This window comes from Ptychodera flava, chromosome 8, assembly GCF_041260155.1.
Source record: "Ptychodera flava strain L36383 chromosome 8, AS_Pfla_20210202, whole genome shotgun sequence".
NCBI classification, from domain to species: Eukaryota; Metazoa; Hemichordata; class Enteropneusta; family Ptychoderidae; genus Ptychodera; species Ptychodera flava.
Window position 1 is genome coordinate 40,299,563 of NC_091935.1, and position 22,518 is coordinate 40,322,080.

General features: G+C 36.3%; 1 protein-coding gene and 1 long non-coding RNA gene across 2 annotated transcripts in view; both read right to left on the bottom strand.

Annotated features, from left to right (window-relative positions):
- Positions 1–1,857: 1,857 nt before the first annotated feature.
- The window catches only part of LOC139139337 (protein shortage in chiasmata 1 ortholog-like), a 52,695-nt gene continuing 32,034 nt past the window's right edge, over positions 1,858–22,518 (bottom strand). Inside the window, exons 5-15 of the mRNA XM_070708212.1 lie at positions 17,715–17,855; positions 14,658–14,812; positions 13,785–13,857; positions 12,923–13,189; positions 11,267–11,524; positions 10,491–10,584; positions 7,957–8,091; positions 6,820–6,966; positions 5,506–6,187; positions 3,453–3,608; positions 1,858–2,899 (exon numbers count right to left, since the gene is read on the bottom strand). Of these exons, the coding sequence (XP_070564313.1) occupies positions 2,772–2,899; positions 3,453–3,608; positions 5,506–6,187; positions 6,820–6,966; positions 7,957–8,091; positions 10,491–10,584; positions 11,267–11,524; positions 12,923–13,014 (1,692 nt within the window). The 5' untranslated portion in view covers positions 13,015–13,189; positions 13,785–13,857; positions 14,658–14,812; positions 17,715–17,855 and the 3' untranslated portion in view covers positions 1,858–2,771. The remainder of the gene's footprint in view (positions 2,900–3,452; positions 3,609–5,505; positions 6,188–6,819; positions 6,967–7,956; positions 8,092–10,490; positions 10,585–11,266; positions 11,525–12,922; positions 13,190–13,784; positions 13,858–14,657; positions 14,813–17,714; positions 17,856–22,518) is intronic.
- LOC139139336 (uncharacterized) lies at positions 19,622–20,117 on the bottom strand. Its single transcript, XR_011553782.1, has 2 exons — positions 20,064–20,117; positions 19,622–19,852 (listed from the first exon to the last, which is right to left on the bottom strand). It is a non-coding gene; the product is annotated as an uncharacterized lncRNA (long non-coding RNA).

Sequence of the window (22,518 nt, forward strand, 5' to 3'; positions counted from 1 at the left end):
CACACACACACAGCTGTGTTGATAAGTTGCAACTCTCTGTCTGTATGGAGACCTGATTTTTAGAGTCCAGCAAGAACTAAATGGGACAATACACATGATAGTAGTTACAGGCAGCAAGGCTTTGTAAAGGTACAATGAGATAAACCACAGGTCTGAATTGCTAAGAATATACATTCCATTATCAGCTTTTCACTGTATTGAAGTCATTCTAAAGGCAGACACTCATGATGATGTATTTATGATGTATTTATGCCACTGTCTTCATTGATCCTCAACTTTGGAGGAGATAAAGGTTATGCAAACAAGTATGATGTTTAAAACAAGGATAACGGAGATTGGAATATTAGACAGAGGTGACTTAAACAAGGATTTCTCACATTACCAAAATATGGACAATATGATCTCATTTGACACTGTTTTGCTCTAACATTAATATAGCTGACTCTTAAAAATTTAATTTGAGGAACAATTGATATTTCAAAGTAACTGATTGTCCATTTTAACATGTGATTCATTAAATGGGAACCTTTGAACATCCAGTTTGGTATTTATACTTCTTAAAATTTTGCCGGAATTAACTTTCTTACAAATACTTGCAACAATAACAAGCGTTTTGATCTGGTATTTATTGCCAATAACTTCATACACTAACATTTCATACTATGGGATTAGTAAAAGCAGACTTTCCACAAACTGATATTACAATGTAAAATCTGTGTATTTTTATTCACTTAACAAGAGATAGCCATTTCAACTAATTTTTTTGACCAGCGATTTTCAATCATATTTTTCGATAATTTCAGACTGCTTCACATGTTTGGTAAACTTTGTCAGCTACTCCTGTATACTTTCCATTATTACATATGTACCACAGTTTACTTGCATTGAAGCGCGCGCGTACTACCGGTATTTGCACTGCAGTGCAAATACCAAAAACATTATTCCATACCTGCATGCAAATGAATAGAACAGCGCGTGATCCTTGTCTTTCAATGTGTGTCGCGTAAACTATTTAAAATGTGTTCGCTTGTGTTTTTAGTTCCTTTTTTTTTCTCGATAAAATAAACAGGGGGAAACATATGTAATAACAACAGAACCCCATGGCGAGCGAGCAAGCTTGCCGTACCAGGGCTATTTGCACTCGTGTTTGCGTTGAATCCGGCTGTCCTTTCACTCGCTGCGCTCGTGAAAGCACAACCGCCGGATCCCCCGCAAACACTCGTGCAAATACCGCTGGTACAGCGCGCTTGCACTCTCTCGCCATGGGTTCTGTCATATTACAATATTGATCTTTGTACGGAAACAGAAAGCAAGAGTTGTGGACTTAAACATATTTAAGAGAATGTAAACTAATGTGAAATACTAGTTATGGACATACATGTCACATCATACTTGTATTTCATAGATTGATTTCACTTTATATCTGATGTTCAAAATGTAACACTTTTATGAACATTTTTATAGAGCTGATTTTGAACATACAAAATGCATTATAACAGTGTTCGAAATAAACACCTGTCCAGCAGTCCGAGACTGGTTGTTTTTTCTGCAGGACTGGTAAAATAAAAAAGTTACCAGTCCGGCGGACAGGTTGACTTTAGTGTGGGGAGTCTTCTTTAAAACTATGTCTGCTATTTTTTCTCCGGGCTCCCATTCAAATTTTATGGCAAGACAGTTTTCTTTCCCGTAAATTCATCCTACTCAACAGCGCATAACAAAAATACTTAGGCACATAAAAGTAATCGCAGTATCAGGACTGGTAAGTTTTTGGCAGGACAGGCAACTTTTTGAAGTTACCAGTCCTGGTGACTGGTTGATATTTTCCACAAATTTCGAACACTGATCATAACTATACACAAAGAGTTCCTATGAGTAGCAATGACAATGTCTGGCCTTGAGGTGACTGTTCTTCAGAGATTGCTAACTCAGATGAAAACTACCAGTAGTAGTACACCTACACATGTGAGTATCCTTCAGATATCCATGACTTTGATCTACTGAGCCTACTTTACAATAATAAAAATTACAAATTCATTTTTGATCCAAATAGTTTTCACAATCAATCTGCCGGTTGTAGTTGTCAACACACATTTTACAAGCCTAATGTCCTGACTGGTTTTTGACTTCATCATAGGAAAAGCATGAACCCTGAAATGATTTTTGTTGTTGTCAATATAATACAGTGTTTTATAATGAGTACATGTTTCATTCATGAAAGTATTAGTGAGTTGATATAAACTACACAGCTGTCAGGTTGTATCTTGATGCTCTCACTCAGTGTTGGTATCTTACATCTCTCCCTATATGTGCATCAGAATTCTCTTCAGTCCAAGAAACACTGCCAGGCCTGACATGTTGTAGTATGTAGTTCCAGAAAATTGTGCATTTAACATGTACAAATTTACAGTGTTTTACAAAATGTTGATTTAGAAGAGAAATCCTATGCAAAGATAAACGCTTGTTGTAAATATTAATCAACATCAGAACAAGCTAATACAGAACGCATTACACAGTTTACAATTGAATCATACATTTCAACTTGGAATTCAGAACTTTATAACATGGTTAAACTATGCTTACTTTTCTTTACTCATACGTTAAATAATACAAAGTCTTAAATATTCCAAAAATCATCCACACTTTTTGAACACAGTTTCTTCTTCAATGCAATGATCTCAGACATAGCTGTGTATGGTTTTGGTGGCATACACATAGATTTACAATCTGCATTGTGGCATACACATAGATTTACAACTTGCATAGTAAAACTCTCAGAAGAAAGAAAGTCTTGTCTGTCCTTTCATTCCTGGTACTTTCTCATACATCAATCTTCGTCTTTTGCTTGCAGTCAGAACTCTGTGATCTTGTGATGTGAACAGTGAAAATTCATCCACTGTGTCTGTCACCATGATAAAAATAACATATTAGTCAACAGTCATGATCACACATCATTTGATTGACATCGGGTATTTTTTATTTGTATGCTAATTTTTTGCTAGTTTTCTTTCACTCTATCTCATACTGATTGATTCAGTAATTTAGGCAAAACGTCAGCTGAAATCCATAGAAATTTGACATGCCATGTATGAACAAAAATACTGTCTGACCGAGAGAACCAATTTGATCACCAACAGTTTTCTTTCTGACTAAAGAACATTTTTAAATTACATATTCCATGTATTGGTATAAGACTGGTTGAAGGACACTTCAAGAAATGCACAAATTCACACAGAGTTTAAAAATCTATCAGTGAGCCAACAGTTCTGATAGCCACCCTGATGTGATGACACATGAATGATTCTGCAAAGATTTTTCAAATCACAGCTGCATTTTCATCGATCAATATCAAAGTTTACTTAGTCTATCCAAACACATAAGTTATGTCCATTATCAGATAATTTCTAACACAGTAGCTAAGACAGCATTTCATACAGTGATATAGTTTTACTCACCAGTCACCTCAGAATAGACGGCTGAATTGTTACTGTTTGGTACTCTTTGATCAGCTTTCTCAATCAGTGATACAGGACTCATTTTCTTGTCCCTCAATGTGCCATCATCTGATCTAACTTGATTCCACATCTTCATTCCAATGTTGACATCACATGCTGAATGTCAAATAAGACAGTTGATAATGAGAGGAACTAATCACAAATGTAATGTTGGAGGAGTTTCACAACAATTTTAGTGTTGTACCGGTACGTTAGGAAATGTTACACTACTTCACATATGCAATCAACATGTGGGCAAGCTCTCACTTAGGAAAATCCCCATTTTAATGATTCACCCCATGATTCAATACTGTTACGATATAATTATATCATTAAACCACTTAGCAACAGGTATACTGTACCAGTAGAGTTTGACAAGATCATTCCATATTACACTCATGTATGCATTTATACTGCAGTATGTAGTGAGCTAGTCAAAATCTTATAGTCTGTTCATTGCTAGGCTGGTTTATTGCTGAAGTATTTAAGCAATAACCCCCGCCGCAGGAGGGTATACACGAGATTTTGGTACAGTGCGCGACATATAGCACGAGCCGATAGGCGAGTGCTATATGGAGCGAATTGTACCAAATTGAGTGTATACCCGACTGCGAAGGGGGTTATTGCTATTATATTATATCAACTTGTGTGTCTTTGTCGTCTTGGTCCGGCATTTTCGTCAGTTTCAGCCCAAAATGCAGAAACTGACGTCTGAGAGATCGAACGTCGGAAAATCATCGCCCGAGACCGAGCATTTTTATAAGTTTGGATTACGTTGACAACACACGAACACAATATCCTATGATAACATACGCATTACGTTCATCAAAATTTCATTAATACTTACATGCAACACGAACTGCTTCAGACACAGAAATGGGTCAAGAGTCAAAGCAAAAGAAAAAGTAACAATTTTTTTCGTAAATTTACATAAAAACAATAGCGCTGGCTTTTTTTGGCGTAGTACACTAAAAATAGATTTGTCTCATTCACTGTCAGTCCGGTGTGCGCCAACCGTCGTAACATTCAGACAGAGGAGGTGGTGCAGTGGGGTTACAGGTTCTATTTTTGATGGATATTTTGGATGGATAATTTGTGCCAGAAAACGTGCAGTTTTGAAATAATCCAGACATGGATTACGGCGACTGTATGAACAGTTGTAATATGCGAGCAGAGTGTGTTGCCCGATTCAGCGAGATCTGGACGCTGACACAGCGATTTTCGTCGCAGGAATGATCGCATTGTTATTTTGAACTTCTTCAAGTTCTTGGGCTACATCGTTAGAACACCCTGGTCTGTTACAGCCCAAACTCTAGGAAGGAATATCTGACGTACCGTTACAGTGAGGAAGTTTCAATTTATTTGTGTATGAACGAATACTAGTAGTAGCTTCGTTTTAAAGAGCGGTATGTCGCGTCTCGACTCCTGCTGAATCGATCAAGCAAACTACACAGTGTGCTGTTACCCTATACAATTTTGTACATCATCATACCAAAATAAATGTGTTGCTTCGGAGATTTCTTTCATCATAGACCGCTTATTTTCACCAAGAGGTGAGTTACAGAACCATACTTTATCTCTGTATCGAAATTCGAACTCGGTCTTTGAAACAAAGCGGACTGTTTTCAGATTACCGATTAAGTTCAGAGCCACATCGTTCAAATGCACCGACCGGGCAATTTTCAAAAATGCTGGTTTAGGGGCCCGTTTTACCACCGCTATCAGTGCAAAAACAATATTTTAGCATCGCTCTCGTCCAATCAGAATGGCGCATGGTAGCATGATATAATATAATTCATGATAGAAATATTTCATGAAAGAAGTACATTCAATCATTATAAATATGACTTTTGATCACATAAACATTGATTTTGTAATCAGAGAGAGGTACACATTACACCACAGCTAGATTTGGAAACAGAAACTGATAGTTTAAGTGTTGATGGTTAAACTTTCATTTTGTATAAAAGACTTATCAGTGGAATAATAATATGTAAGCTGTGATAACACTTACCTTGTGGTACATGCATAAATGGTTGAGCTATTCCTACATGTGGTTTGTACAGCTGTGGTCTGTCCAGTAGTTCCGCACCATATCCTAGACTTGGTGTTGGTTCTGCAATATAGACAGGTTTATGTGTTCTAGGAGTTGGTGGAACACACTGTAACTGGACACCTCTGTTATCCCTTCGCTGCTCAAAGTTGTTACATGCCTTGGTCATCACATCACCAGCTTTGCTGTGTCCATGGTAACTAAACTGATCACCTTTGAACTTTACTGAGTCACCACTTTCAGGCAAATTTGCATGGTAAAAATCAACTGCAGATTCGCTTTGATGATAGAGTTTAAACTTGTCAACTTTATTCCAATCATCAAAATCTAACGCCTGTTTCTTAGTTGAGTCATTCCACTGGCTGATATATCTCTGTGTGTCTTCACTGAATTTGCAATACACATCTTCATCTGTCAAAGTCTGATGCTCAGGAATATTGCCATAGATTTGATCATCAGCTGCAGAATCCTCAAGGATTTCAAAGATATCAGTTTGTCTGCATACTGTAGACTCAGGATAATCCATTGACATTTCAACATCACAACTTTCTTGACTAAACATCAGCTCTATAGGTTTCTGATAGTGTGGACTTATATCAGTCATTGGTATATCTTCCTTGTAGTGGATTGTATGATGAAATTGCTGAGAAGTGAAATAAATGAGACAACATCTCAATGACATGCAATGAACAAATGAATGCTAATAACATTTTAAAATATTTCAGTAGTGTTTATAACTATGACATGTTACCCTGGAATAATGAATTTATGCTCAAATTTTACTGCTTGAACATTACTCTAAACACTTTCAAAACAAATTCCTTTAACTAAAGCATATCTTCCATTATATTGCTATCAAAGTGATAATATTACTTAGGTTTATGTTACTAAGCGGACTTTACAGAAGACATGTAGAATGTAATAGCTCATTGCATCAAGAAATGATCAAGTAATCATGACTGTGTTAAAGATCATCTTGATTACATCTTACGTAATACTGCATTGGATGAAAAATACTGTCATTAAGAAGGGGTAATGCCGGGTAAAGGGGTAATTCAACACAACTTTATTCAGTAGCATTACAGAGCTAATGTTTTATGAATGTCAAACTCTTGCTAGCGTCTGATTAGTGTAACTTCCACAATGGTTCAAGTAGAAGAAATAAGTATGACCTATGTATTTACAGTGTCTGCACATTTAGATACCTTATTTTCCAACATGTTCTTAACAATCACAGATGAACTGTAAAGGTGATGGTAAGATGTTGAGTCTTACCTTGATCATTTTCTGTGGAATCCATGGACAGATATTGATGAGTTCTTGCAATGGACATGACATGAGTCTTTGTAATGGACATGCTGTTAGCATCACTTGTGCACTAAATGAGTTCATACATCCAAATGATAAGAGAAACCTTTCATGCTGATGATGTCAAACAAAAACAAAATCACTTTGACTAGGCACTACGATATATCATCTTTAAATAACAAATTCTAAAACTCAGAAATTCTGAATTATGTGTTCTGCTGCTGACAGTAGTGTGTCAATGTGTTGGAGGTATTTGATGAAGTGTAGTAACTTGTATGGTAAACTTCAATGCAACTAATTCAAAGGAACACAAACTTACTGACGAGTTGCAATCCACCTTGTTGTCTGTGTGGTTATGATCCACATACATGTACTCTTTTCACTAGTGTCTATGAATTTAAATTTAAATGCTCAGCTATGCACAGCCTTGCTATTATATTTAGCTTACTCTAACCCTTGCATATAAATTGTCTTTAATTGTCTGCTATTCCTTCTAGCTGATATGTTGTACAATTAGCTGACTCTTTATTTCAAAGGTAAAAGATTACACTAGCATCAATGATACCATGGTGACACTTGATACAAACTGATATATTCATGTTTATCTTCTTTTGGCATGTACACCCTTCCTCAGGTCAATATTGGCATGTACACCCTTCCTCAGGTCAATATGGCATATACACCCTTCCTCAGGTCAATATTGGCATGTACACCCTTCCTCAGGTCAATATTGGCATGTACACCCTTCCTCAGGTCAATATTGGCATATACACCCTTCCTCAGGTCAATATTGGCATATACGCTCTTCCCCAGCTCAATATTGCCAAATTTCAAAATGAATAAAGGTGTCACCACAACTTTCACTTCAAGCCCAACACTACACAAAATTTTGAATTGATATCAGAGGAAATTGTAGCTGAACTCTGTCCAGTTTTCAAACAATTACTTGTATTCTTTGTTTCAGGTCATTCTGCTTTATAGCATCTTTTCAACAATCTCCTCTACATCCCTTGCAACATCCATTTATCCGACACATACACCAAAACAAACCATGGATTTATCCAAGCCTGAATTACAAAGAGATATTTTAATATTGTTACTCACATTACTGATTTCTTGAGTTAACCAAGTCCTCGTTATCCAATCTTGTTTATCCCATACAGTAGTCCTTGCTAGGCTATCTTCACTGATTTCTCTGATGATTCTAGCAGTATCTGATGTACTGTATGAATACACAATCTGAAAACAAATATAGCAAATCAAGATTTGATATCAGTCAGTGATAATCACATGCATCACAACTTTCTTGTAGTCAATGCTGACCCTAATTTCTGTAATAGCAGAAGTTCTATGCTGTCTACTTTGATTCTGTGATGACGCCTCAATGTATTACATAAAATTGTAAGATTCACAAATAAATTTCTAAAATTTGTCTGTTAAGCCAAACGCATCTTTCAAATATGTGAAATATATAAACTGCTATTTCATGAGAAATGAGATGTAAAAATGCATCACTACAAATGGTCACTAATATTGTGATATTTTCAGACGATTGTCAAAAATCAAAATCAAAATCTGATGTAAACATTTTATTAAACTGATAAATGGACCTCCTGTCCTTGTTGAATAATTTTTTAATGGAAGATATCTAGAGCTTTAGGAAGTACAAGCTGATTTAGTGATAATACGATTTATTTATGCTACATGTATGGTGCTGGTCTTAAAACAATAAATCATAAATATCATATATTTGAGAAGTCAAAATTGGCACACAGTCCATGTAGCCGACAATGAGATGCAAATGATATGCGGTTAAGGTCTCCTCGACTAACTTTCAGCTGGTTGCTCACTTTCTACTATTTTTATAGTATTTTATACAAAGGCACAGACTTATCCTACCTGCAACTTAAAACTGATAGTGATTTTGTAGCTCATTCTTTACTATTTTTCATAGTTTTCGGTAGCCGGTATTAGACACTTCGTGTTCGTGTCGGCTACATGGACGATCTGCCCAAAATTGTCATAAAATGCTACTTATGCAAGTGTTTAATGTCTTGCAAGGTAATGTCCATATCTTTTCAAATGGTTTGAAATCATAAATGCACAAACTTGACTTTATGGTCAGAACAAGCAACAAGAACACTGAAATCTAGAAATGCAGTACAGTATTTAAGCAATAAAGCACACCCAGCAATGGTATACCACAAGATTTTGACCAGTTCGCGACATATATGCATGAGCGATAGCGAGTGCATATATGAAGTGAAATGGTCAAAATCGAGTGGTATACCGTCACTGGGTGTGATTTATTGCTATTATATTATAACAGTATATTGAAATTCTGGCGTGGAACGTTATAAAAGAACTTTTCTTTTAAAGGGGAAATTTACCTTGAAAATTAATTTTGGAATATTAAACTGATATGATCATTGAAAGGGTTTCGAGTCGATTTTATTCACTTTCACTCACTGGCTAACAAACAGCGGTGTACTAAAATACCGGAAGTGACGTCGTAAACTTGGTCATTGAAGCAGTCGACGTGAGCAACTGTAAGCTTTTCCACTTACAGTGTATAGAATGGCTACAGAATATAGGGGCCAAGCACTTGGTGGCGTAAGTCAAGCAGAAATAAAGTTTCTATGAATACCACTTTGAGAAGGGCTGCTTTTAGCGAAAGTTGCAAGTCCAACTACTGAACTACAAGCCTAAAGGAAAACTGTCCAGGGCATATCCAGCCCCAAGTGCTTTGCTTGTACATATGGGACTGTGCGTACACTCAGGCACTAGAAATGGCACGGTGTAGACAAGACCGCTGGTTCTAGACTAATCATGGCTACATCAGGGTGTTCTGTAACACATTAAAAACGCTCGCACTTTTAGAATTAATGTCGATCTCTTTAGAGCATTGGCATACTTCGGCGTCAGCATGATTTAACAGCGATTGCAGACGCAACACATGCATCCATGGGTTGACAATGACAGGCATGATTGATCGGCGAGAGGAATTTGAACTTCGTCATCGGAACTAGAATAGTCACTTTCCGAACTCGAACTGTAACTTTCTGACGATGTCAGTCTAAGATCATCAATTGCTCATTCAGGTTTGAAGTAATTGCCGATTATTTTCGCCATTAGTCGAGCGCTGAGGTTTGAGTACCGCATATGCGTCCTCCACTAGAGCACTTGGGTGTAAGTGACCTCACTTTGAACCCAGTGTGTACACAACGACTGGCAAGTTTGATACGTCACTTCCGGTTTCCGTGCGTTCAGTTTCTGGCCACTGCGCTAATACGCTCAAGTGAAAGTGAATGAAACCAACGCTATTTTGTTTATTTTTCACTAAATAACGACCTGGTTACCTAAGAAAGGCTGGGTAAATTTCCCCTTTAAGCCGAGAGCTAGTGCGCATGCCAACCGTGGTACATCGCCAATATACCAAGGTTCTTTTCGCATCTCAACCAATCAGATCGCTGTATTTGCACCATCAATATAATCATATGATATAATTTCTGTTATATTTCAGCATTTCATACAGATTTATTCCAGTGTAAGCTCATCAATCTACAATTATTTCTTAAGTGTACTGACAATTTCCCTGCAAATACAAATGAAGACGAAGTCACAGTATTAGCATTTACCTTGACTTCATAGCCATCTGTCTTGTTGGAAAAATGAGCCACTGATGCATTCAGGTATGATATATTACAAGTTACATGGCCTGAAAATGGATACCTATGGAAAACAACAACTCTGACAATTAGGAAAACAAAAATCTTGACAATTAGGAAAGAGGACATTCTGTACTTTATTGGCCCTGACTGAACAAAAGATTTTTCTTGTTAAGTTTTCCCTTTAATTCAGTCTCAATAAAAATGAATGAAATATTCTCACATATAATTTAAATATCACTTGATCTGATATTGAGTAAGACTCTTGGGGCAGCTGGTGATTACCATAGCAACCCTGAAAAAAGATGATACATGATATAAAATAAAATATTTGTTTGACCCAATGTACCTGGTTTTCCTGTATCAGTAGAAAAGGACAGAACAGTTTTTTAAAACTTCGTTATGATAGTCTGCTGTTATTTTTAATTTCAGATACATTTAGCGGTCAATGCAGAGAAAAGACTAACAGTAATGTAGATTTTACCCTCCCCCATCTCCCAGTGTAAAGGTCTATCTTCACCATAGAAAACAATTGGATTGGATAAACCATGGTCCCTCCATAGGGTCCATGATTAAACCAAAATGGTGAAAGGGTCATTAAATTATAGAAGACTGAAAACTCATTATACCTATTGAAGACACTCAGTACACAACTGCTGTTATGACTACATGTTTGATAATTAATTAATAATTAATATGCAGTGATTATCTTTTAAACAGAGCATGCCATATTAATCCAAACATACCTATATTTCAATTTGTGTGTAGTCTGGACGTGCAGAATCACCCAACACAGATTGTACTTCACCGAGAATGCAATGACTTGACTGATAAGTGGTTGAACACTGCCCTCATGTGACAAGTCTGTCAATTCTTGCAGTATTATACATGTTCTTTCATCAATGATAACATCAGCAAAATACGGTGGTCTTGATAGATTAGAATGTGACTGATAGAAGTGAACTAGATCATCATAATTACGTTCAATAATCATGATATCATGCCTATGAAAAAAGTAGAATTTCAGTATTAGTTGTTATGGCATTACAAGACTTCATGTATCTCTGCATTCATAGAGTGTGCAGTGAAGACGTACTGATGAAATATAAATATGGACAAATGTGTGATTTTAATGTGATTAAGGTTATGCCATTAGCATGAAGCCATCGTCATTAAAAAAATGAATATTCACCAAAGTAATAGACAGATGCAATTACATGTTTATACACTTTCTTTCCGTGAACCCCTAGATCATACAACTTATTGTAACAGTTACATATTGTCGTGCTGTAGGCTATCCATATCATCTAGTCAGGAAATCATAACATCATGATATCGTAAAATTTTTCATGTACCTCTGTGAAATTGGTAGTGATTTTTTTATAATCTTTGATTTTAGGCATAATCAAGGCATAATCAAGTTAGCCATGGACTATTGTAAGAGTGACTGTGTTGACACATGGGTACATCCTGAAGAAACTTAGCTGATCCTTTGCATGATAAATCTCATATTAGCTGTCAATGAACTCCTACCTAGACTCTAAAAGCTGCAATAATTCTGTGTTACTTGTTAACTTCTTTGAAGCTATCAAGGTATGCTGATCTCTTACTGGCTTAATCTGCGCTCTGATTGGCTGACTGTCTGCATCTAGTCATGTGATCAAATACTCTGTCAATCAACACTCTAAAATATCCTAAGTGTTGCTTAAATTTAATGTAAACGAAGAAAAGTCAACCGTTTCTTCTTATCAGATGACAAGTTAGCTATATCTCAGTTGCAATGTTGGACAAGGTAGAATAACCATGGTCCTACTCCCTCTGAAAACCTAATTAGCACTTGTTCAAATTATTGACATGGCAACTAAAACAAACAAAGCAAATAATTGTACTTGTTTTATGCAACAAAATGATGAAAATATTATCAAGAGATACAACAGTCCCTGTAATGATGTGTCTATAAATTTCAGTAACATTTGTCCAGTAAAACTGTGCATACAATACTCCAGCAATAACAACCCTAAGTATACCAAGTTGACAGACTTTGACCAGGTTATGACATACATGCACAAGAGACAGTGGGTGGTGACCCAATTATCATAACCTAGTAGTGTACCTATTGCTTAGGTGATTTATTGCCATAATATTATAACAGTGTATGGAAATTCTGGCATACAACACTAAAACATCATTTTCTTCCTACTGAAAGCTGGCGTATGTTCCAGCTGTGTTGTATCATGAATACAGCACTTCATTTCTTGACCAATCAGAATGCTGTATTTTCACTGTCAACATTTAACTGGTGTGATATGACTACTATTCATGACTGCATATAACAGTAATTATGATGTTTACCAGAAGGCAGAACTTTATGACTAAATAATTGATAATCGCAAGAGACATACCAATTGACACTGATTTGATTCCAATACTTTCTATGGGAACACTTTGTAGTGCTATGTGTCGAATATTTTGACGAATACACAGCTGTTGCCATGGTGACTGCTGATGGTATTCATACTCAATGACCAATGAGAAGTGATTCCATGGAAATTCTTCACCAATACAATGATTATCTACAATCACACAGTTATTCTGGTCCAAGGTCTGTGTTATCTCATCATAGGATAGACAATTCATTGTTGGTAATTCAGCAATACCAGTATGAATACCTGTAGAATAGAATGATGTCAGTATATGTAAAGGGAAGTGACATCATACTGTGATAGACAGACAGAGATCACAGTCAGGCTCTGTTCTTTAGAATTATTTTTATTTCCTTTGAGATTATTCCTGTGACTATTCATACTACAACACAAGACTATAACATTGCTGGTGTTGGACTGTTTCAAATTATACTGACTTATTACTAAGGCAATTATTAAAATTGATATTGTTACTGTAATGTCCTATTTATCTGCAATTAGATATAATAATCTTCACTTCCACTTATTCTAGCTTATTAGCTCTACATATTATTTTGGCAAAATATGTTAAGTAGGTAGTAAAACAATGTAATTTTCATCACAATGCTAGCCACAGAAAATACACTGTAATTGAAAATGAGGTTGCAGGGATTGAATTTCAGCTAGATATATTATCATTACTTTTACAAGCATGCATGTGATATAAATTTGGATTCATTGAAATAAGACTTCTGTTGAATGACGGTGGTATGTAAACTATGTTTACAAAACTCTTTACACTGTAATGATGTGGCATGGTTCTACTTGTCAGACACATACCAAAACATAACACTAAACTTACCTTTGATATTCTCTAAAGTCTTGACAATGATTGGTGACAAGCCATCAAAGTCCCGCCTAACAATCACCAAAATCTGTAAAAACACACATAAAACATTTTATTACAGTGTCCTTTCTTTATAGAAACATGGATTTCATAGTTTCCTTCATTGTTGTGACAGAGATTGCTTAAAATGCAGCGTAAGGAAACTAACTTTGTGCCTGATCAATCCAAACACTACTACCGTAAAGACTGATGAGCAAATCTAATAGCAAAAGGTCAGGGAACACCAATTTTTTGCTCACATCTGTTATTTACACTGTTATAAATGGCAAGCATGGGTGTTTGGTAGCGGAAATAGGATCTCTCGGGGAAAATCAGCATATTTTGCAGAAAGCGATCATCAAGTGAAGTGAGGTGATTATTTTTACTACATATGCTAATTTTCCTCTGAGAAGTCTTATTATATTCATTTCCAAATAATCATTGAGACCATTGCATTGATAACCCTCATTATAATATGGTAAAATATGGTAATGGCTACAGCTATTTTGAAAGTGAGGCTGATGATAGGGCCTGTGTTCTAGAACACAAAAGTTACAGTCATGCAAACACTCCAACACTCACAATACTAAGGCAATGACCACTCACAAGTGATGTTGTTCCATCCATGGAGAGACAGATTTCTATCATTGCATTACAGACTGGACAAGCTCTTCATCAGTAGATTCATTGAGCTATTCAAGTTTAAACTGATCAAAATCTACCAGAAGCTGCAGATGTTGACCTCTTCAGAATGTCAAAGTCAGCAAGGGTTGAAAGACATGCTTGACATATGACATTTTATAATCTCATACCACAGCCAATCAAAATGATTGTTATATTTGTATGTACCTTAGGATCTTGATCTCTATCACCTTTTTGCATCTTACGATAGAACCATTCACCAATTTGATGGCCAAGTTCAGTCAGTTTAGGATGTATGACTTGTCTCTCATGGAACACAAACTGTTGTTTAAACAACTGCCTTTGTATGGATGCCAATGACTCTGTAAAAAACAATGGAAATCACCTACTATCACAATCTTATATTGTTTCACAGTTTTTGAACAAGAAATGGTTCACATGGCATCAAATCTTGATAGTATTTTTCAAAATTTTATTAAATATTGATGAACCATACAGTTAATGACAAAACTATTGTAAGGAAATCAATGTGATGATGTGTCAAATATCCACATCTTTTCGTGATGTGATCTTCTGCTGGGTGGATAGTAAAACAGAGCTAAGTTATTAAACTCTCAATGTTTTAGTCAGTGTTAGTAATCAGCCCAGTGAAGTCTGTACTGTAGTTATGTTGAATTAACGTAAACTCTCAATGTTTTAGTCAGTGTTAGTAATCAGCCCAGTGAAGTCTGTACTGTAGTTATGTTGAATTAACGTAAACTCTCAATGTTTTACTCAGTGTTAGTAATCAGCCCAGTGAAGTCTGTACTGTAGTTATGTTGAATTAACGTAAACTCTCAATGTTTTAGTCAGTGTTAGTAATCAGCCCAGTGAAGTCTGTACTGTAGTTATGTTGAATTAACGTAAACTCTCAATGTTTTAGTCAGTGTTAGTAATCAGCCCAGTGAAGTCTGTACTGTAGTTATGTTGAATTAACGTAAACTCTCAATGTTTTAGTCAGTGTTAGTAATCAGCCCAGTGAAGTCTGTACTGTAGTTATGTTGAATTAACGTAAACTCTCAATGTTTTAGTCAGTGTTAGTAATCAGCCCAGTGAAGTCTGTACTGTAGTTATGTTGAATTAACGTAAACTCTCAATGTTTTAGTCAGTGTTAGTAATCAGCCCAGTGAAGTCTGTACTGTAGTTATGTTGAATTAACGTAAACTCTCAATGTTTTAGTCAGTGTTAGTAATCAGCCAGTGAAGTCTGTACAGTAGTTATGTTGAATTAACGTAAACTCTCAATGTTTTAGTCAGTGTTAGTAATCAGCCCAGTGAAGTCTGTACTGTAGTTATGTTGAATTAACGTAAACTCTCAATGTTTTAGTCAGTGTTAGTAATCAGCCCAGTGAAGTCTGTACTGTAGTTATGTTGAATTAACGTAAACTCTCAATGTTTTACTCAGTGTTAGTAATCAGCCCAGTGAAGTCTGTACTGTAGTTATGTTGAATTAACGTAAAACTCTCAATGTTTTAGTCAGTGTTAGTAATCAGCCCAGTGAAGTCTGTACTGTAGTTATGTTGAATTAACGTAAACTCTCAATGTTTTAGTCAGTGTTAGTAATCAGCCCAGTGAAGTCTGTACTGTAGTTATGTTGAATTAACGTAAACTCTCAATGTTTTAGTCAGTGTTAGTAATCAGCCCAGTGAAGTCTGTACTGTAGTTATGTTGAATTAACGTAAACTCTCAATGTTTTAGTCAGTGTTAGTAATCAGCCCAGTGAAGTCTGTACTGTAGTTATGTTGAATTAACGTAAACTCTCAATGTTTTAGTCAGTGTTAGTAATCAGCCCAGTGAAGTCTGTACTGTAGTTATGTTGAATTAACGTAAACTCTCAATGTTTTAGTCAGTGTTAGTAATCAGCCCAGTGAAGTCTGTACTGTAGTTATGTTGAATTAACGTAAACTCTCAATGTTTTAGTCAGTGTTAGTAATCAGCCCAGTGAAGTCTGTACAGTAGTTATGTTGAATTAACGTAAACTCTCAATGTTTTAGTCAGTGTTAGTAATCAGCCCAGTGAAGTCTGTACTGTAGTTATGTTGAATTAACGTAAACTCTCAATGTTTTAGTCAGTGTTAGTAATCAGCCCAGTGAAGTCTGTACTGTAGTTATGTTGAATTAACGTAAACTCTCAATGTTTTAGTCAGTGTTAGTAATCAGCCCAGTGAAGTCTGTACTGTAGTTATGTTGAATTAACGTAAACTCTCAATGTTTTAGTCAGTGTTAGTAATCAGCCCAGTGAAGTCTGTACTGTAGTTATGTTGAATTAACGTAAACTCTCAATGTTTTAGTCAGTGTTAGTAATCAGCCCAGTGAAGTCTGTACTGTAGTTATGTTGAATTAACGTAAACTCTCAATGTTTTAGTCAGTGTTAGTAATCAGCCCAGTGAAGTCTGTACTGTAGTTATGTTGAATTAACGTAAACTCTCAATGTTTTAGTCAGTGTTAGTAATCAGCCCAGTGAAGTCTGTACTGTAGTTATGTTGAATTAATGTAAACTCTCAATGTTTTAGTCAGTGTTAGTAATCAGCCCAGTGAAGTCTGTACTGTAGTTATGTTGAATTAACGTAAACTCTCAATGTTTTAGTCAGTGTTAGTAATCAGCCCAGTGAAGTCTGTACTGTAGTTATGTTGAATTAACGTAAACTCTCAATGTTTTAGTCAGTGTTAGTAATCAGCCCAGTGAAGTCTGTACAGTAGTTATGTTGAATTAACATAGAATATGCCTCAGGGACAAATACTCAGACTCTCAAATTTCCCAATACCTTTCCAGGCTACCACTTATGTGGCTCATTTTGAAGCTCTTGGAGTAATTTCAGTTTTTGACAGCTTAGTTTTGTGAAAATTGAAAATTTAATTTTCCCTAATACACTCAACACAGAGATGCTGGCCATTTTTAATTCCAAATATCAAAAACCGTTTGGGGATTTGTTTCTCTAGTAAATTTACATGGTGATCTGGGATTTTTATTTGTGATTTAGAATGGGAATGTTTGAAAGTTTCCTTTTGGAAAGTTTGAGCAAAGTTTAAATATTTCAGTTTCAAGGCTCATACCACATTCAGAAAATTTACCAGAAAAATCTGCAGTTATTGTCAATATAGTACTATAATATTGGCAATTAAGATGTAGAGTATATTTACAAGAGTAGTGGATATGTGGCCAGCATTTCACTCTCATTTTAGCAATTTTTCTTCATTTTTGTACCCACATGGTTGTGTTTCCTTACCTGTGAGTAAATCTTGGTATTGATCTTGCATTATATTGATATGATTGACAGCACTTGACAAGCTACAATGCACCATTACATCTGCAGCGGTAACTAAGGTATGTAGTATCAATACACACTTGTAAATCTCTCTTTCCCTGCCTGCCAACATGTGAAAAACCAAACCAACCATTTTAAAATAAACCTCCTTCATTTGTATTTATTATATCTAAAAATGGAAAGCTCTGAAGATGTGAACCATAAACACTTTGAAAAGGCAAACATTAAAAGACTGACTAAGTAACCCTCTGCTACATATTGCAGCTTAAGCCAATTGTAGATCTGGTACAAGGTTCAATATCACATTTTGAATATTTTTTCTGTTGGAGCAACCTACCAGTTGTGAAAACAGACAATGTGGTAACATATTTCATAAGTAGAAAATACAGCAATTATGGTCAACAAACGGTGTGGAAAGGAACACTTTAAATGAACAAGGGACAGACAACAAGGAACAGACAAGCCTGAAGCAGTCAACTACCATAGATTTAATAAATGGGATCAAATCTATGTGTGATTGTTGGTAAAGTAGCCATTGCTTTTATAACCAGTCATGACATTATCAATCAAATGAAGTCTATAAGACACTTATGACTGATGAAAAATCCACTTGCCCTGTCATAAAGAAACATTTGACATGATATATATCTATGCTCTTGAAGTGTCATATATGTAAGTTACTATATCAGACTATAGGTCAAAACATGATTGCAATCTCCAGGTCAAGTCTGTCTTTGTAATATTTCACTGTTAAAAGTTCACAAACATGTTCCCTCTAGGGTGATATACAAACTGATTGCCATCTTTAGGTCAAGTCTGTCTGTGTAATACTTAACTCAACACATAATGTGAAAATTTTACCTATTCCTTGCTAAGGAAAACTAAATACATTCTCTTTCAAAATCAATAATCAAAGATCAATGATCAATGATCGTAATGAACTCTAGCTGATTACCATTTGATGGTGTAAAATTACCTAAATTTATCAATTGATGACACTCACAGTACAGAAAAATCTGAATTATTACTTTCACCAAATATTAAATTGAAAAAACTAACATTTTGTTTACATTTATAAATGAACTCCCACAATATGTTGGCCAGCAAGGAATTGTAAGATTTTAGGACTCCTAATGTCTTTACATGGGTGCTTTCTATCTTCATAGTAGCATTGTGTAAGAGGATTAAAGACACAGAAAGTTTCTGTCTTCATAGTAGCATTGTGTCAGAGGATTAAAGACCCAGAAAGTTTCTATCTTCATAGTAGCATTGTGTCAGAGGATTAAAGACACAGAAAGTTTCTATCTTCATAGTAGCATTGTGTCAGAGGATAAAGACACAGAAAGTTTCTATCTTCATAGTAGCATTGTGTCAGAGGATTAAAGACACAGAAGTTTCTATCTTCATAGTAGCATTGTGTCAGAGGATAAACCCTTACGAAAATTAAAGCCTTGCGGCGAACAGTTCTGGTAAAGTCTTCATAATTGCCCGGTAAGTTTACCACAACATGTTGTGGTAAGCTTACGCATAGCTTGAGATTTTCGCATGTTGATGGATTTTGCGGCGCACATATTGTGGTATGCTTACCACGACACTCATGCATGTCCGGTATGTTTGCCACAAAAGTTTAGGCTTTGCAGAATTTTTTTGCGGTATACTTGCCACAAACAGGATTTACGGTATACATACCGCTATTGGAGCTGACCCTATGGGTAGCCCCACCCCCAGTAGCATACCCCTACCCTTCACACTTTGCCACGACCACTCACACTGTAGCTACTCATTCTTGTGCTCATGTAAGTTTTCAGAATGTAGCCACAGGTACAAACACTCACACACATTCACAAACAAAAGGAAATCTTACCAGGTTTTTCATTGAATTCCTACCTTACATTTATTGCAGATGGAAATGCTAACAAATGACTCAAAACAAAAGAAATCACAAGTTCATCAACAGTTCTTTCACTGGATATCTCCCTTAATCCATGGCATCTTCATAACAAAGTGTTGGCATATCCAACCATATAGTGGGAACAGTTACTTTTGATCCAGTTGATTGTTCAGTGTCTTGGTTTACTTTCCGTAGACTACAGAAAGGGCTAAAACAAAAAAAAAAAGAAAAACAAGAAAAGAAACATTAATGCAATCACATATACTAGCACAGTACAGTAGACAAAATGCCAAGAGAACAATCTGCCAGTCAGTATGTAATTGCAACTGCCTTGACATACCTTTCACAATGAGTCTTGCACATATCATGAAATGGAATCCAGGTCACTAAATTGTAAAGATATTTCAAACGGTACTTACACTTATATATTTGCCTTGGCAAGCTTGGTTACTCTTTTGGACCAATGTGGGTTATGAGATTGGTGATGTAAAGTTGTCATCAGCATTGCTTTTTTCAGCATCCGTTGCCACAAAGACATGTCGTCACTTCCAGCTACAAGTAAGAAAATGCAATGGAATAAAAAGGAATGTAAAGGAAAAAGTCCCAGCGATTATGTTTGGTGATTTTGACTACATGTGACATGAAAACTAGTTTACTACTATATCTGTGAATCTAAATTACTTTTAGATGGGGGGGGGGACAACGCTTCCAGTGATCCACAGCTACAGAAAGATAACTGAAAATATTGTATACATGTTTTGTGTTGTAAAATTTCATGTAGAACTTCAATGAAATATTGTAAATCAATCATTGATTTGGATTTCGCCTTACAATATGCCAGCAAAATATTTACGGGTAACGTTGAATAAATGTCAAAATACATTAATGAAGATTTCAAAAGAAACTTAAGTGTCAAAGACAGAGACGTCCAGCATCGTCCAGCATGATCTTATAAATAGACGTATACCAAATTTCATGACATGAAACACGTGTACAAACGATACTAGGTCAGAGTTTAAGAACTTAATTCTTACCTAACTATTCCTAAATGTATTGTTTTTTCATTGTTTTATATCGTACATCGAGGGAAATTTGTATACATATAAGCAAAAGTTTCACCCTGGGTACAGTCCCCGAGGGACTGTGCCTTCGCCGAAGTGTCGAAGTATGTATTCCCCAGACATAGACACTATCAATACATCGGTATGAACAGATAAAGGCCACTCCTTTCACACTGTTCACTCAACGTTCAACCTCGGGAGTTATTCAGACAATTGGACAGTGTTACTCGAGAATTGCACAGAACAAAAACAGATAAAATTCGTCGTTACGTTGCAGAGAAGGATACTCGAAAATTTACTTACCAAAATTCAAACGATCGCCTTAATCCTCAGCTCGGCCAGCTCAGGGTGTTATCATGGTTATAAGAATGGTGTCCATTGTTCACAAGCCGATCGCGATCTCCACACGCCGATCGTGACGACGATGACATGAAAATTAACGCGTCTTGAACATTGCCTATAGGTTGTACATTTATAGCAAGGGTATACGAAGCTGTCAAGGTGATGTCCAACGGCAAATTTCAGTGAAATTTTGTCAAAAGTCGAGTGAAAAAACAGCGACAATGCATTCAGCAATTCAAAAGGGTCGTAACTGCCTTTCTGATATCAGATTTGCCGCTGAGATTTGACCTGTGACACGCCAATCTGACCAATCACAACGAAGTCTTCACATGATCTATGATGTCATCAGGCGTGATACTATTACTTCCGATACAAAGTCCTTGCAATCGCGATCGCTGTACACGTACGTAACATAGCATGAATCGTAGTGGAAGTTTTGTTAGAAGTAATTCATTCAAAAGTAATTCACTGAAAACTTACAGCTTTCGACGGACTATATCCAAGCAAAAGTGTATTGACAGCACCAGTGGCTATGACCCGACACTAAGCCCCACACTATGTAGGCCCTCCCTTGCTATTACATAGCAGTTAGCACAGCAGTGCCAGTGGTGCCTCGATCGCGGGGCTAACCGTGCAAACCCTTCATAGGCACTACACTAGCACTATTTTATAGTGTGCCTTCCCTGAGATACTGGAATTCAATTTCGATAAAAACTGTGTTCTATACGACAGGCGTGAGATACAAAAAATCCAACATACCAGTTCAATAATTTCTTAGATTTTTGCTCGGGCGCGTTTCTCTGGAGACACTTACGTACGTGTCCACGGCAGGTTGAGTGAGATGTCAATCATTTGTACAGTGGATGGCAATACGACTAATAATTCCCTTGTCTTTCTAAGTCGGCGATATCAGAGTAACTTATACCATACCTACCTCCATGCTTATACTGATCATATGATGGCTTCGGAAAATAATTGTCGAAAGACACAAATAGAATGAGTGTTTTCTCCGACCGCGGTGACTGACATGCTCTGTCCGCTTATTATTACCCAAACTGTGGCAAAGTTCTTTTCCTTCATGGATTACGGCCGATTTTCGAGAGATTTTCGTTGCTGCCATGAAATTGATGAATTTAACATTGAATTATCGTGGAGATCATTGGCTCAAAACGTTTCCCGATGGACAGGGAAAAATGGTTTCATGGGATTTTTGTGGCTGCCTACAGTGTAGGCCTATGTATGAAACAACATTGTTATCAACAGAATACCCGTCTTTATTAGATCAACTTCGTCACTTTTCTCGCCTCGATCACACCATAGGGCCTATAGCTGCTAAATCGCTCAAATTAAGCTATTTTGGCAATCCAGCGATCCCGCACCTTTACATATGTGCTATTGTTGATGTAATCTGGATTCGTAAAATCTTGTCACTGTGTGTATAGAAGTATCATTTGGAGAGTCAGGTACTTTT